The sequence below is a fragment of the Trachurus japonicus genome, chromosome 12, assembly GCF_045865225.1.
Source record: "Trachurus japonicus isolate A0001 chromosome 12, Traja_1.0".
NCBI classification, from domain to species: Eukaryota; Metazoa; Chordata; class Actinopteri; order Carangiformes; family Carangidae; genus Trachurus; species Trachurus japonicus.
The window spans coordinates 5,060,541-5,078,398 of record NC_140918.1 but is presented as its reverse complement, the minus strand read 5'-3'; the positions used below and the strand labels follow the sequence as shown (position 1 = coordinate 5,078,398).

Genomic DNA, 17,858 nt, shown 5'->3' with positions numbered 1-17,858 from the left:
AGTGTAGGAGGTTTATTATCATTATTATAATAGGCCTATTGTTTTTTTTTAATTCCAATGTGTTTCTACATTTCCTCTTTAGGGATTTGAATCAGCTCTATCCGTACGTGTGAGCAAGATCACTTTCCCTCTCTCCCTCCTCCTCCCAGCAGGAAGGAAGGAGGAGAAAGGAGGAGGAGTGTCCGTGGATCTGACGCAGTGTGGAGCCGCCGCCTCACTTCCACTCCCCGCTGCCAGCAGGAAGAGCCAGTAGGTTACAGCCACAGCAGCTACAGCAGCAGCGGAGAGAACAGCGGATAAACGCGGCTACGGAGAGGTAGGACGATGCGGACGCCTGGGACGGACAGAGAGACACCGCCGCCGCGACACCTTGGCTCGGATCTGGGCTCGATGCCGGAGCTGTAAACGCACGCCGCGGCTGTTTTTTTTTTTTTTTTTGTTCGTTATTGTGTGCGGGAGGAGTGGCGCAGGAGAAAAGGATGCCTCCGCGGCCGCAGACGCTCCTCCTGCTCCTACTGCCGCTGCCGTCGAAACGCTCCATTAGTAGTAGCGCTAGTACTATCATTATTTCCCGACTCGGACTGTGTGCCTTTGTCTCCTTCTTGTTGTTGTTGCTGTTGAGGAGGAGCGCGCTGATTTGTGCACCATGCGGCCTGCTCAGGAATCATGAAAACTCTCAATGAAAACAAGGAGGAGGAGGAAGGGGAGGAAGGGGGGGAGGAGGAGAAGAGGGAGGACGAGGTGGTGGTGGTGAGGTCGGGCTGCAACGACATGGAGGACAAGGAGAACAATCTGAAGACGGCCAGGTTGTGGAGAGACGCCGCGCTGCGCTCCAGGAAGCTGCGGAGCAACCTGCGCCAGCTCACGCTCTGCTCCAAGAACAACCAGATCACGCTGCCCGAGGACATATCCGAGGTGGAGGCGCTCAACCTGGGCAACAACTCGCTGCAGGAGCTGCCCGACGGGCTGGGCGCCACCTTAAACAACCTGCGCATCCTCGTCCTGCGCAGAAACAAGTTCACGGCCGTGCCGCGCGTGGTGTTCGAGCTGGGGCAGCTGGTGGAGCTCGACATGAGCCACAACTGTCTGCGGAGCTTGTCGTCGTGGGAAGGCGTGGAGCTGAGGGCGCTGAAGAAGCTGTGCATCAGCCACAACAAGATCCAGCAGCTGCCGGCTCAGTTGGGAGCGCTGCTGCAGCACCTGGAGGAGCTCGACATCAGCTTCAACGACCTGCACGGCCTTCCCAAGTCCTTCTCCGGCCTCTCCCGGCTGCGGACCCTGGACGCGGATCACAACAAGCTGAACCAGTTCCCCGCCGAGATCCTGGCCCTCAGCGAGCTGGAGGAGCTGGACTGCTCCGGGAACAAGTTCGAGGCGTTGCCGGTGGATATCAAGAAGCTGCGGTCCATCAAGATCCTGTGGCTGAGCAGTCTTCACATGACCGCCTTGCCCGACGCCTTCTGCCGCCTGCAGAATCTGGAGAGCCTGATGCTGGACGGGAACAACCTCACAGCGCTGCCGCCTTCGTTCGGGAGCTTGCAAAGACTGAAAATGCTCAACCTGTCCTCCAACGAGCTGGAGGACTTCCCCCAGGTGGTTTTAAGCATCACGGGGTTGGAGGAGCTTTACCTGAGCAGGAACAAACTGACTCAAATTCCCGAGGAGATAGGTCACCTCGAGAAGCTGGTGAACCTTTGGTTGGACAACAACAACGTCACGTATCTGCCGGACTCGATCGTGGACTTGGAGAAGCTGGAGGAACTGGTCCTACAGGGTAACCAAATAGCCATACTTCCGGATAACTTTGGAAAGCTGTCCAAAGTGAACATCTGGAAGGTGAAGGACAACCCTCTCATCCAGCCGCCGTACGAGGTCTGCATGAAGGGCATCCCGTACATCGCGGCCTACCAGAAGGAGCTCGCGCACTCCCAGCTGGCCGTGAAGCCGCGGCTGAAGCTGGTCCTGATGGGAGCTAAGAACGCTGGGAAAACCCGGCTGAGGCAGAGCATGGTGAGCAGCAGCCCGCAGGAGGACGTCAAAGGAAACCAGGGCAACAACAACAAAGGGATCGAGGTCACCAACTGGGTGGCCGACGCCGAGCGCTGCCTCACGTTCCTGGTGTACGACCTGTCAGGGAAGCAAAACTACGACCTCATCAAACCCTTTTTCCTCTCCCCCGGTGCTCTCTACGTCCTCGTGGTCAATCTCAAAACGTATTCGCCTAAGAACTTCTACGCTCACGTCGGATATTTCCTGCACCTCCTCAGTGCCAAAGTGCCCCACGCCGTCGTGTGCTTGGTGGGAACGCACGCGGACCTGTGTGGGGCGGTGGAGGTGGAGGAGAAGACGCTGGACGTTCACCGGCAGATCGGCCTGCAGGAGAGGAGCGACATCCAGAGCCTGAGGACTTTGGCTCTGCAGGTGGACCAGGCGCTGGAGCAGGGCTTCGGCGTCCGCTCCTCCAGCCCCCACGTCCTCTTCTACGGCGTCTCGGACAGGAACCTGCGGCGGAGGAAAGCCCAGCTGAAGTTCATGCTGAACCACCGGCTGCAGATCCTGTCTCCGCTGCTGAGCGTCAGCTGCACGGAGGCGGAGCAGAGGAACGTCCAGCGGCTGAGGGAGAAGCTCATGTCTGTCGCGGACCACCGGGAGATCTTCCCCAACCTCCACCGCGTGCTGCCAAAGTCGTGGCAGATGCTGGAGGAGCTGCACTTTAAGCCCAAAGACTTATGGCTGTCGTGGTGGGACTCGGCCCGTCTGGGCCTCCAGGCGGGGCTCACCGAGGACCGGCTGCAGAGCGCCTTATCCTACCTGCACGAGAGCGGGAAGCTGCTGTACTTCGAGGACAGCCTCACGCTTAAGGAGTATGTTTTTCACAATCTTCCGCGGTTTATTGCAATTCTTAACGTTTTCTTCCAGAGGGACGAGTCCACGCTGCTGGACCGGCTCCTGTCCGAGGGGGAGCGGGGGGACAAGGGGCGGGTGAGTCTGGTGATCGAGGACGAGAAGGGGGAGAACCTCAGGGTGACGCACCTGAAGCACCACGTGGAGGGCTTCCTGCAGCACGGCCTTCTGCCCTCCAACGTGATCCGGCTGCTGCTCCGGCCGCTGATCCAGACGCAGCAGGACCTGCACCTCATCATGGAGCTGCTGGAGAAGATGGGAATCTGCTACTGCATCAACAAGCCGCGCAGCAAGCCTCTGAACGGCGCCACCGCCTGGTACAAGTTCCCCAGCTACGTCAGCAGCGAGGAGCCGCGGGCCGAGGCCGAGGCTTCGTCCAGCGGCGGCGGCGGTGGCGGTTCTCTGCCTCAGTGTCACTTCTTCTCCGTGGAGCAGCTGCACATCGAGTACAGCTTCCCCTTCCTGTTTCCCCCCGGACTGTTCGCTCGCTTCAGCGTGCAGATCAACAGCCACGTGGTGCAGCGGTCGGACGGCCGGCACCAGATCTTCGCCTACCGGGGGAAAGTGCCCGTGGTGATCAGCCACCGGCCGGCCCGAGGGAGGCTGCAGGCGGAGACGCTGTCCATCGCCAGCCAGGCCTCGCTGCCCAACATCTGGACGGCGTGGCAGGCCGTGACGCCGCTGGTGGAGGAGCTGAACGTGCTGCTGCAGGAGTGGCCCGGCCTGCACTACTCCGTACACATCCTCTGTTCCAAGTGCCTGAAGCGAGGCTCGTCCAGCCCACACGCCTTCCCAGGTCAGTCCAGCGCTCAGACACACACACACACTTAGAGCCGCAACAATTAATCGATCATTAAATTAATCGTCAATTATTTTGACAGTTGAATAACCATTTTTTTAGTAGTTTTTTAAGAAGAAAAGTGCAAATTCTCTGATTTCAGCTTCTTAAAGGGACAACGAGGAGTTTTGGAAAAGCGAAGCGTTTTCACACTACATTTATGAGCCTCCGCACCGTGAAATTCTTTGACCGGCACAAGACAGACTCATGTTTTCATTCATCAAGAATTAAAGTCAGAGGTTCGAAGACGATCAGATACCGTCGTAGTTCCGACCATAAACGGCGATTCAGCGGCGTTATTCTCATGACTCGCCGCGAAACCGAAAGTAAAGAGCCGACCAGCATTTCCGCCACCACTAATAATAACAAAATAACGATAGAGACAAAACCATATATTTATCGAAAATGGGCCCATTAATAAGTGTAGGTAACGTAGATTCATCCATATTAACGTGAGACTTTTTTATAACCAAATAGAAACTCCTCGTTGTCCCTTTTAAATTAATCGTCAACTAGGCCTATTTTGATTATTGAATAATCAGTTTGAGTAGTCCAAAAGTCAAAATTCTCAGATTTCAGCTTCTTAACATTGAATATTTAGCTCCTTTATGACAAAACAAGAGATTTGAAGACGTCGTCTTGTGGTTTGAGAAACACTGATTGACATTTTTCAACCCTACACAGACACACACTCATTCATCACCATAGTAACCAAGACTACAACACAGCAGCAGCAACAGCAGCAGCAGGATCTTTTCAGTTCCTAAAATGTCATTTATTTTCTTTTTATGGATGTGATATTCCTTTGTGTTTCATTTCTACATTATGTTGAGCAAAGAATTTGCTTAGTAGCAATCGAGGAAGCTTTATACGATTTGCATATTTGGAATAAACAGTATTACAATTAGGCTAACCACCAGGTTAATGAACGGATAACTGTTATAGTGACTTATTATCACGTTTATGCCGTTTACACCAACATATACGTACTATATCCATCATGGGGAGGGAGACGGTAGTTTCAGCCCCCCCTCCCTCCTCCTCCCTTCAACCCACCTCTGCTTTGTTTCCCTCACTTCCTGGATTCCTGTGACATCATGACTCGGTTTTATCTGATCCAGACTCACTAAGAGTTCAGGATCTGGAACAAACGACTGGATTTCTGAACTCACTGACCTGACGTCTCGTAACAAACCCCCCACACTTCCCCTCCCCACCCTGAAAAGCCCTGACATTAAACATTAGATATTAAATATTGATCAGTTTTCTGCTTGCTAATAATAATAATAATGATGAAGATGATGATGATAGTTGTTTTTTTTGGTGGTTAGGGTTCAACAAAGACACAGAGGCTGATGCCGTTACCTTGAGCTTGATATGGAATTGATTTTGTCTTTGTCTTTGTGTGTGTGTGTGTGTGTGTGTGTGGTCAGCTGCTAAAAGCTAAAAGCCTGTATTAAATTATCAGCAGCTTCAGTCTGACTCATGCGATGGTTCCTCTTCCTCTAATGGTGAGGTCGAGCTCTGAGCTACGGGAAGTGATGACGGACAAACTCCTGAGGCTTCGTGTGTCTGTTACAATAATCAATCGATAGGAAATAACCGATGGCGAGGGCGTTTCCTGGCTCTGAGATCATGATGTCACACCTGTAGACCAATTTAATAATCAATGTTAGTTTAGTTTAGTTTATTTTCACATAATAAAACAATGAAAAATAATGAAATTAAACATTGTGCAGGAGAGATGGAAGCCAAAAAAGGTTATGTAAAAACAACAGTGGTGGTCTTTCAAGTAAAAAGATAATACAGAGATTCATAACATAAAGAATAGGAGAAAAAAAATCAACAATTTACATAGAAAATGAAGGATAAACATTGACAGATCCAGAAATGCTGCAAATCTTGACTAAAGAATGATGTTTCCAGTTGTTTTTGAACAAAGCCAGTTGATTTTAGTGTTTGTGTGTGTTTGTTTGTTGTTACTGAGGTGAAGTGATTTGTGCGACGCCCCCCTCCCCTCGCTAAAGGTCATAAAGTCACCTGAGAGTTACCTGATCGAGCTGTAGCTGCTCAAACAGACAGTCAGAGTGTGTGTATGTTTTGTCGGCCTTTTATGGATGTGATATTCCTGGCTCCACTGTGTGTGTGTGTGTGTGTGTATCTGTGTGTGTGTGTGTGTGTGTGTGTGTGTGTGTGTGTGTGTGTGTAAGAGATCAGCTTCACACAGTGTCATGTTGTCTTAAATTTAGTGCGACACAGAAATAGCTGCTGCAGTAGCTCTGCCGACTGGACGCTGATCTGAGTTCTGTTCTAAACGCCTCCTCGTCATCAGCTGATTATTGGCTCCGCTAATCAATGAATCGATCTAAAAACAAACACGTTGCAGCTTTACCTGCTGCTGCTGCTGCAGCTTCGTGCCCGAGGTCAGAGGTCACTGCGGCCTGGAACACACTGCGTTGTTGTGTCAGTGAACACAACATGAAGGTCAGGGCTCGAAATGGAGGCATTTTGCTCTTAAAATTTGAGACAGTGCAAGTAAATTTTCTTTCTACCTGCACATGTGCAACCAGTAAATTTGCAGGGTTTTTTTTTAACACTGGAAATCTGAAAACTGAAAGGACAATTCCGGGAAAATTCAACCTGGAGCTCTAGTTTCCTAATATTTTAGGTCTAAAAGAAGGAAACTGAAGATATTCTTTTTAATTGCTCCTGTTTTGCAGTAGTAGTTATGTTTTTCCCCACATCGCCACGGCAGCAATGAATGGGGGCTATCTGATGTTGTCTGTGAAAAAAAAAAAGCGGCTTTGAGGGATGTAAACAGCCTAAACAGCGGAACTTCAATCCGCTCCTATTCATCGCTGCCGTGGCCGCAAAACAGGAGCAATTAAACAGAAAATCTTCAGATTCCTTCTTTTAAGACCTAAAATATTAGGAAACTAGAGCCTCCAGGTTGAATTTGCCCGGAATTGTCCTTTAAAATCTGTAACCTGTAGGCTAATCTGTCATCACAGGTGTCAGGAAAAAAAAAAGTTAGTTTGGAGCCCTGAAGGTAACGAGACGTCGCTTAGCAACGGACGTAAACACAGAGTGAAGATGTCGACATCGACTTCACTCTCACCATTGGCTGAAAATGATCCCAGTGATTATTGAAGGATCATCAATAGAGCGTATTCTGTGTGTGTTCCCTGTGTGTGTGTGTGTGTGTGTGTATGTGTGTGTAGTGTGTGTGTGTGTGTGTAGTGTGTGTGAGAGTGTGAGAGAGTGTGAGAGAGACTCCCTGCTGCTCAGCCGGTTCCTCTTAATCCAGTTAGAGGCTCTGTGTGTGTGTGTGTGGGGGATTAAACCCGATCCAGTTCCTGATCCAGTTCCAGCAGTTGAACAGACGCAGCTGATTTAACTCGCGCTGTCACAACACTGTCGTCACGGGAGACGGAGGAGGAGGGGGGCGGGGCCTCACCTCTACCTGTACATTTAGTTAACACAGTTAATATTGTTAGCATCTTTTAAAGGGATATTTCAACATTTTAGTCAGATCCTCCTCTCACCATAATCCCTATAGTCATAGCAGTAGGTTCATCACCTTTAATTATCGGTGCATGTTGTTTTGAGATCGGCGGGGCAGAGACGTGAGCTGCTGCAGTGAACACAATGGAGGTGAATGGTACAGGTCTCATCAAATACACAATCCAACAACTCCACAACGCTCTGGTGGACAAGTTGTGACCTGCACATTCACCACGCTGTGAGATAATCATCTAACATTACGTGACATTATAAAATTGGTTGTTAACCATGATATAATGAGCATATACCACAGAAGCCTTATCACAGCAAAGGCTATCACTCCCCACAGGCACGTATGACTGTTATGAATGGAAGTTTGTTGTCATGTATCCACAAAGTACTATTGCAGTCGGTAGCAAAAGACAGTTGGTGTTTTTACAACGTTAACAAATAGACTAAATTAGTTGAATATGTTTAAGGTGAACTTTTACCTCCGGGGAGGGTTAACAATGGTAGAGTGGATTGAGCAGTGACTTTCACCTGCTATTATTCATATTGCCATTATTGGTAACCGTTTTAAAAAAGCAATATATGACTTGATTACAACACATGAAGTGGATCAAGTTTTTCTCTCTTATTACAAGCACAAAAAACTTCCTTTCACTGGCAGATTTTTCTACTTATTTCAAGTGAAAATTAGTTTGAAACAAGTGAAAATGATCTAAAAACAAGTTGATTTTTAGGTGAAAGAGATTAGTTTTGACCAGAAATGAGACATTTTGACAAGAAATAAGACAAATATTCTTGGAAAGATTTTGAGTTTTTGCAGTGGATGAGTTTGATGAGGGACAGCTCACGTCTCTGCCCCACCGATCTCAAAACAACATGCACCGATAATTAAAGGTGATGAACCTACTACTGCTATGACTATAGGGATTATGGTGAGAGGAGAATCTGACACTAAATGTTGAACTGTTCCTTTAAGAACATCTTTTATCTGTTTGTCTGTACTGAAAACACCATGTGATGCTAACGAGGTCAAACAGCTGATCATCATCATCATCATCATCATGTGTTTGTTGTTTGTTGCATCAGTTTGATCCGAGTCCGTGACGTTGCGTGCTGGCCTGGTGCATTCTGGGTAAATGTGCAGCTCCTCACTCTGCTGCCAACAAACAGAGTCAGAGACAGGACGGTGCGTTCACTGTCCCCTCTGACCTCACAGCTTAGCTTCTCGTTAGCGTATTGAAAGTGTAGGTGAGTAATCTGTTGGAGAGGAGGATGATGATGATGCTGCTGTTACATCATCACCACCCTGCAGTAATCCTGACCTTTGACCTCTGACATGTGATGTGACTCCACCTGTGTGTTTTTTTTCATGCTGGTTCCTCGTGTCGAGACGGGACGAGTGCGAGTGACTCATGTAAAAAGGATCAGAGCCGCCGGTCAGAGAGGTCAGGTATAAAAAGCTGTAAACCTGTTGTACAGTCGGTGAAGCCGAGGCTGAAGCTTCAGCTGGTCATGTGACCCAGAGGCAGAAGAAGACAGGAAGTCATTGAATATTATGGAAATATCACTTTTCGAAGGCTGTTTGGGTGTTTGACTTATTTTTAGAGGTAAATACAGAGACTGCTTGTTGGAAAAACTGTCCCTGAAGGCAACGCGCATCAGCGGTTTTGCATGAATTTCCCTCTAAAACAACTCTGTGTGGTAACGTTGTGTTATTATCTCATAGCGTGGTGAATGTGCAGGTCACAACTTGTCCACCAGAGCGTTGTGGAGTTGTTGGATTGTGTATTTGATGAGTTTGATGAGGGAAACCAAAGAAATCCCATAATGAGCCTCCGTAGCGTAGCTCTGAGCAGCTCGCGGCTCTGCTCCGCCGTTCTAAAAATAGCTTGCACCGACAAAAAAAAGGTAACGAACCTACTGCTATGACTATAGGGATTTATTATGGCAATGGGCCAATTCGCCAAAATGTTGAACTATCCCTTTAAGAGTCACTGCTGCAGCTGATCCATAAAATAACTGGACCCTGAACGCATCACAGACCCGTCACTGAAGATCAGATCGTCTGTCTGTGTGTGTGTCTGTGTGTGTCTGTGTGCTGTAAACATTAGCGTGTGGCAGATCCCTGCTCAGTGGCACGAGGGCAGCTTATCTCATTACACACCAGATGTTAGCAGCTGGACCACACACGCACGCACACACACACACACACACACACACACACACACACACACACACAGACAGAGACAGACAGCAGTTTTGAGGGGATTCCCGGAGCTCTGGGTCCAGATGTGCTGCTGCTGCTGCTGCTGCTGCTGCTGCTGCTGCTGCTGCTGCTGCTGCTGCTGCACATCTGGACTGTGTGAACTCTGAGAAGTGAAAGTTCATCGTCGCCGCCACCACCAGTGTGAGAAGCCGTTTCGTTTACGTCATTGACTACATATGTTTTTATTTTATTTATTTTTTTATTCCTGCCTATATTCTGAAGGTTTTTACAGAGGGGATTGTTGATATATCATTCATACAACATTTTATTCCAAAAGACAGGACGAAATTTGATTTTTTTTTTAGGGCTGGTGACAGTATTTTCTCATTTACAGAGTGATAAAAAGAGATATCCAAAATCCCCTCTGTGAAAACTTTAGACTCTAATATGTCAACAAAATGAAACAAGAATTTTGAAAGTAGCTTCATCCATTGTTCAGGTTTCTGTTCTGGAAATGTATGCAAATTAGCGCATATTTAATTAGATATTGCCTCATTTACATATTTAAACATAAAAGTTGACAAAACTTGTTATGCAAAATATATTTGTCTTAATGTGAGTGATAAACTTGGGAAGTTTCATAGTGATATCTGTTAGTTAAAAGGTATAATGTGTAGGAATTCCCCCCATCTAGCGGTGCGGTTGCATATCTGAACGTATTCTTGATGTTGCATTCACGTGAAATCGGGCGGACGTCAGACAGACAACAGACGCTGCATGTAACAGGATAAACAAGCGTCTATGTAAACAAGTGGTCCGCCAGCACGAGGCAAAACAATACAGGCGTGGCAATATGTTGTCATGGTGATGTGGTATTGTTTTTTACCGTCTTTCTCTGGTGGAGTAAAATGACATCCGTTTGGTTTGCCGACAGCCGTCTGCCTGACTGCACCTGAATGCAACACCAGTGCCTCCGTCCTTTCTCACACTACACAGTGGTGACAGTTTTAACAGGCCGAGCCCACAGCTCCGCTCAGTTTCCGTGGTTACCTACGGTCACGATGCAACATGGCCGCCTCGGTTCGGTGCGTCGCCCACTTATGTGTTTGTAACGACTTGTAACAACTCATTCTAAGGAACCAGAAAGCTTTCATTTGTATGCGGTAGCGGTGTGACGATACACTCGGCTCACGAGATCGAGACGAGACGAGATTTTAAGAAAACTATACAATGACAAAATATATGACTGGACCAACAGACTTTTATTTAACCGAGTTGCACTTGCATTTTGAAATGTTTTATTGTAACTATTTACATGCATGATGTAAGCATGAGCTTTAAATAAATTTCTTATTCCACAAATTGAAACTAAAACTAAAATTTATAAAAGTTAAAATATATATATATTTTTTTTAAGTGCAAACAATATTATGTGCAGTGTTTCCTCTAGGATTTTTTTAAAGTAGTGGCAGCGACCCCCCCCCCAGTGCCCGAGACCCCTACTCGGATACTCGGGATTCAGTGAAATACGTATTTATGAAAGAAATATTTGATTTTTGCTAAAAAAAAAAAAAAAAAAAGCCAAATGAGTTACATACTGGGGCTTTAAAGGGATAGTTCAACATTTTGGCAAATTGGCCCATTGCCATAATTGCTATAGTCATAGCAGTAGGTTCGTTACCTTTAATTGTAGGTGTAAGCTATTTTTAGAACGGAGCAGCGGAGCGCAGCAGCTGGCTGCTCAGAGCTACGCTATGGAGGCTAAGGGAATTTCTTGGTTTCCCTCATTAAACTCATCAAATACAAAATCCCAAAACTCCACAGCGCTTTTGTAGACAAGTTGTGACCTGCACAACCACCACGCTATGAGATAATGACGGAACGATACGAAACGGAGCCGTTTTCGAGGTAAATTCATACAAAACCGCTGATGCGCGTTGCGTTCAGGGACAGTTTTTCAGCAAGCAGTCTCCGTATTTACCCTGTATTTACCTCGAAAACGGCTCCGTTTCGTATTGTTCCGTCATTATATTATGAAAATAGCTTACACCTACAATTAAAGGTAATGAACCTACTGCTATGACTATAGCGATTATGGCAATGGGCCAATTTGCCAAAATGTTGAACTATCCCTTTAAATTACGGGTCCAAAAAATGGACTTTTCATTCTGAAACGGGGGACATCCAGAGTTCACCCAGAGATAAACCTCCTCCTAAAGAAACCAGGCCCCAGTGACCTTTCATTTGACCGTGGGGAGTTGGGAAAGTGTGAGAGGTGGAGGAGGAAAAATGTCCGGGAGTCATCTGAGAGTGACGTAACGGTTCAGATTCAGAACAGCTGCTCACATCTGGAGCCTCGTCGTGGTCTTTGACCCCTCGGGGCCACCGTAGCTCGGCGACGATCAGGTCTGATCAGGTCTCAGTGACCTGGTTCTTCTTCCTGCCGTGGAGCTCGGCCACATTCCTGAGGAGGGGGAGGGGTGTGTGTGTGTGTTCGGTGTGTGTGTGTGTTTTGGGGGGGCTCTCCACTGATCCAAGCTCCGATCTCTCTGTCACACACACACACACACACCTGAACAGAGGTCACATAACTCCTCATATGCACCAAGTGTGTGTGTGTGTGTGTGTGCGCACTGGAAACAGGACGTGGAATCATCTGCTCCACTGGTTCAGACACACACACACACACACACACACACACACACGGGATGAAAGAAGCATGAAATGGAGTCTGCTGACTGTGTGTGTGTGTGTGTGTTAATCCTCAGACTGAGCTCAGGGCCTCTCTCTCTCTCTCTCTCTCTCTCTCTCTCTCTCTCTCTCTCTTGTTCACTTTTTACACACACATTCTTTTTCTTTTTTCTTTTTTTACTACATTTCCCATCATGCTTTGCTGCCACCTGGATCAGTGACACTGTGTAACAGGGGGGAATAAACCCTCTCCTTTTTGATTCTAGATCAGTGGTTCTCAAAGTGGCTAGGCTACCACTTTTTTTTTTTTTTAAACATATCTTTATTGGTTTTTATATTCATACAACAACATAGAACACTTTAAACATATGGCAGTAATACAAATAATAATGAAAATACTAATAGAATACAGAAAAAGTAAATAAATAAATTGTCATAATAAAATAAATAATTAAAAAGGGATAAATTAAATAGACAAATTGGTCAGAAAAATTACTGAGCAATAAATAATAAATAAATAAATAAATACATAAATAAAAAAAAAATCATATAAAATAGGCTACCACTTTTTTCTAGAATTTTTAAACTTAAAAAAAAAATTAGAGAATATTTACCACTTTTTTTTTTTAATTTCTAAACTTTTTTTTATTTTTTTTTTTAGAATTTTTACCACTTTTTGTAGAATTTTAAAATATTTTTTAGATTTTTTTTTTTTTTAAAGAATTTTTACCCCTTTTTCTAGAATTTTTTTTTTTTTTTTTTTAACTTTTTTGGGGGGAAAATGTTAACACTTTTTTCTAGAATTCTTTTTTTAAAATCTTGTCCGCTGTTTTTATAGAAAAAATGTAACTAATCTAACCACTTTTTTTTTAGAAATGTTTAAGCGTTTTTTGGGGAGAAATTGTACCACTTTCTTCCAGAAAATTCTCTACAATATTTACAAAGTGTCACATCATTGGGGGTCACTGCTACTGCTCTAGATTAATGGACCAACCCCCCCCCCCACACACACACACACAACCAATGTGTGTGTGTGTGTGTGTGTGTGTTCATCTGGGGTCGACTCAGGTGGATTAGAGTTGATTCTGTGACATAATCTGATTTCACATCACATATGATCTTTTGTTCTGGGCCGAAGCCTGACCTGGTTCAGTGTGTGTGTGTGTGTGTGTCTGTGTATGTGTATGTGAATGTGTGAGTGTGTGTGTGTGTGTGTGTGTCTGTGTGTGTGTGTGTGTGTGTGTGTGTGTGTGTGTGTGTGTGTGTGTGTGTGTGTGTGTGTGTGTGTGTGTGTGTGTGTGTGTGTGTGTGTGTGTGTGTGTGTGTGTGTGTGTGTGTGTGTGTGTGTGTGTGTGTGTGTGTGTGTGTCTGTCTGTGTGCGTGTGTGTGTGTGAGATTGAGATGATGCAGCTTTGTGTTCATTTCTATTTCAGACTGGAGACAGTAAATATTTAATCAGGATGAGCGACGCTGGAGCACGAACACACACACACACACACACACACCACACACACACACCGACTCTGTGTGTGTGTGTGTGCGTGTGTGTGTGTGTGTGTGTGTGTGTGTGTGTGTGTGGGTCACTCCGGGTCTTAGATCAGCGTCCTTCTCTCAGCTCGGCCGAGACCGCACGCACACACATCATCATGTATTAATACAATGGCCGGTTTCACCCTGGATTATAGATTATAGATCAAAGATTATAGATTATAGATTATAGATTTTAACCCTCTCTTGTCACTTCCTGTATCGGGTGTGTGTCTACACCAGTGTGTGTGTGTGCGTGTGTGTGTGTGTGTAGCTCAGTGAGACTCCTCGTGCTCCCAGAGAACAGGCTGCTTCCTTTTAAGGTCGTCAGTAGAGGAATGTAAATGATCGGTCTACCTGCTGATGGGGTGTGTGTGTGTGTGTGTGTGTGTGTGTGTGTGTGTGTGTGTGTGTGGGTGTGGGGGGGGGGGGGGGGGGGGGGGGGGGGGGGGGGGGGGGGGGGGGGGGGGGGGGGGGGGGCATTCCTGCTTCTTGATGTCAGTGACTCCTCAGTCACAGTGAGGGAGGGGGGGAGAGGAGGAGGAGGAGGAGGAGGAGGAGTCAGACTGTGACCTAGTTGAGACACATCTGGATGTCTGAGCTGCTTCTGTCATGAAAACATCTGACTTCTCCTTCTCTTCTCTTTCCCTCCTTCTTTTCCTCTTCCCCTCTTCTCCTTGTTCTTCCCCTTCTCATCTTCTCTCCTCCTCCTTCTTTTCCTCTTCTCCTCCTCCTCCTTCTTCCCCTTCTCTTCTCTTTCCCTCCCTCTTTTCCTTCTTCTCCTCCTCCTTTTCTTCTCCTTCTCCTCCCACTTCTTCTTCCCCTTCTCTTCTCTTTCCCTCCTCCCTTTCCTTCTTCTCTCCTCCTCCTTCTCTTCTTCTCCTTCTCCTCCTCCTACTCCTTCTTCTTCCTCCCCTTCTCCTCCCTCTCCTTCTCCTTCTCCTCCTCCTACTCCTTCCCCTTCTCTTCTTTCCCTCCCTCTTTCCCTTCTTCTCCTCCTCCTTCTCTTCTCTTTCCCCTTCTCCTTCTTATTCCCCTTCTCTTCTCTTTCCCTCCTTCTTTTCCTTCTTCTCTCCTCCTCCTTCTTCTCTTCTTCTCCTTCTCCTCCTCCTCCTCCTTCTTCTCCCCTTCTCTTCTCTTTCCCTCCTCCTTTTCCTTCTTCTCTCCTCCTCCTTCTTCTCTTCTTCTCCTTCTCCTCCTCCTACTCCTTCTCCTCCTCCTTCTCTTCTCTTTCCCCTTCTCCTTCTTATTCCCCTTCTCTTCTCTTTTCCTCCTTCTTCTCCTTCTCTTCTCCTTCTCATCCTCCTTCTCTTCTCTTCCCCTTCTCCTCTTCTTTTATTTCCCCCCTTCCTTTCCTCCTCCTTCTCCTTCCTCTCTTCATCCTGTGTATTGTATCTATATGTATTTGCGTGATGACAGATAATCTGTGTCTCTGTCTGTCTGTGACGTTGAAATGTTAATCTGGGATTAAAACCTGGATTCACCGGGGTCAGAGGTCGGATGGACCATCAGAGAAGTGTGTGTGTGTGTGTGTGTGTGTGTGTGTGTGTGTGTGTGTGTGTGTGTAACAGTTAAATCCAGATCAGTCGACCTGATAAAACAGGTTTTTAATATGATCCTGTTGTGACACGGTGATGACATCACAGGGGGCGGAGCTTCGTATCGACCTGCAGCTGCTGCCTCGCACTTCCACTTCCTGTACTGGAGGAGAGTCATGTGACACGTCAGGAAGTCCTCTCCCTCCCTGTCTGTGTGTGTGTTCACAGTGTCGATGTCCGCTCGCTCACAGGAAACTAGAAATCACAACAACCAGCTGCTGCTCTTTGCCCCGAGTTCAGACTGAAGGCAAACATCTCCCTGCTCTGTGTGTGTGTGTGTGTGTTGAATTCAAAGTGTGAATGTGTGTGTAGTTGCGCCCTCTGCTGTTCAGTCAGTCTGTCAGCTATAAACTGATTTTGTATTGATTACTGATATTACTGATAAACTGTCACATTTACAAACTTCACATTTGTCTAAAGCTGCAACTAATGATTAATTTTTATTATCCATTTATCTGTTGATTATTTAAACGATTAATCGATTAGTTGTTTGGTCAATAAAATGTTTTAAAAAAATGTTGAAAAATATCAATCAGTGTTTTCCCAAACCCTCAAATGTCTTGTTTTGTCCACAAACCAAAGAGAGACTCAGTTTATTGTCATAAAGGAACAAAGAAACCAGAAATATTCACATTGAAGAAGCTGAAACCAGAGAATTTGGACTTTTTTTTCTTTATAAACTCAAACCAATTTTTCAATTATTTAAATAATTGATTATTTATTTAATAATTGATGAATTGTTGCAGCTCTATGTTTGTCCCCCATTGATGATTTCATAGACAGAGCAGTGACGCACACATCTGAGAGGAAATATGTTATTTAGGCAGAGGAGAGTGAGAACTACTAAAGCTAAAATCCTTTTCTATCTCAGTCACTGGTGTCAAACAGTGGAACAAACTAGATGATGAGGTTAAAAAATCGAGAAACTTTTAAAAAAGAAATACGAAACTCTATTCTAGACAATTATAAATTGATTTAAACCCAGAGAAAGGGGTTTAACGTTATTCTGCTGTTGTATCACGTATGCTAAGAAAGAAAAATGGTAATCGGGGCGGGACCTGATTAGCTTTATGCTTCTCCCGTTTTCCCTTTCGGTCATGTTGCTTGTATTGTGTAACTGAAATTGTGTGTGATGAAGTCTGATTCAATTAACATGTCGGAAATTTTGCAATGAAGAAGTGGAGGATCAGTTCCATTTATTCTTTTATTATACACATGTACAGGGCCGTTGCTAGGAATTCTGGGCCCCCTTAAAGAATACTAAAGTGGGCCCCTCCCCCTAACTTTTCCAGTTTTTTTTTTTTAGACTACATATGTATTATCGTTTTTTATTTAGCCTACCTTGTTTTGATGCTAATGCAGCATTACACTGCAAAAACTCAAGTATCTTACCAAGAATATTTGTCTTATTTCTAGTCAAAATGTCATTTCTAGTCAAAACAAATATCATTATACTTAAAATAAGACACATCATATTAAAAGTAGCTTGTTTTTAGACACTTTTTACTTCTTTCAAGCATATTTTCACTTCGAATAAGTAGAAAAAATCTGATAGTGGAACAAGTTTTTCTTCCTTATTACAAGCACAAAAAACTTACTTTCACTGGCAGATTTTTCTACTTATTTCAAGTGAAAATTTGTTTGAAACAAGTGAAAATTATCTAAAAACAAGTACATTTTAAAAAACTTACTTTTGAGTGAAGGTATACTAAGTAGTTACTGTTAATTTAATTTTAGTAGTTTCACATCCTTTTTTTTTGTTGTAGTTTTGTTTTTTTTTGTTTAGTTTAGTTTTATTTTCTTGTGCGTGTTTATATGTTTTTTTTTTTGTGTCCTGTTTTGGTCATGTCTTTGTTGTGTTGTTGAGTCTACTCTGTCTTTTGTCATCTGTCTGTTTGTTTATTGGTCAGTGTATTGTCGGTTTATACATTGTATATGCCTGTTCCCATTAAAAAAAAAAAAGAAAAACATGTCAGAAATAAATAATTAAATATATGATGTCCCTGTGCTGCAGGTGAGCTGCTGACTCAGCCGCGGCCCGAGGGTCTGACTGAGATCATCTGTCCAAAGAACGGATCAGAGCGGGTCCACGTGGCGCTGGTCTACCCCCCGACCCCGACCGTGGTCAGCCCCTGTCTCAAGTGATACCACCCCCCCACCCAGACAAAATACACACACAGACACAATGGACCCGCACACACACACACACACACACACACACACACACACACCTGGACCCACCTACACACACACACACACACACACACTCCCCCCTCCAACCTGAACCGATCCTCCGGCTGAAGTGACATCATCCCCCGTCGTCGTCTTCACTGCCTCACATGTAAGTTTATCTATCTATCTATCTATCTATCTATCTATCTATCTATCTATCTATCTATCTATCGTTCTATCGTTCTATCGTTCTATCGTTCTATCGTTCTATCGTTCTATCTATCTATCGTTCTATCTATCTATCGTTCTATCTATCTATCGTTCTATCTATCTATCTATCTATCTATCTATAGTTCTATCTATCTATCTATCGTTATATCTATCTAGCTATCTATCGTTCTATCATTCT

General features: G+C 45.3%; 1 protein-coding gene across 1 annotated transcript; it reads left to right on the top strand.

Annotated features, from left to right (window-relative positions):
* The first annotated feature begins 269 nt into the window (after window positions 1-269).
* On the top strand, window positions 270-17,456 carry mfhas1 (multifunctional ROCO family signaling regulator 1). The gene is made up of 2 exons (XM_085792660.1): window positions 270-3,700; window positions 17,292-17,456. Exons 1-2 carry the CDS (start codon window positions 667-669, stop codon window positions 17,420-17,422), a joined length of 3,165 nt encoding a protein of 1,054 aa, XP_085648786.1. The 5' UTR covers window positions 270-666; the 3' UTR covers window positions 17,423-17,456.
* Window positions 17,457-17,858: the final 402 nt, after the last annotated feature.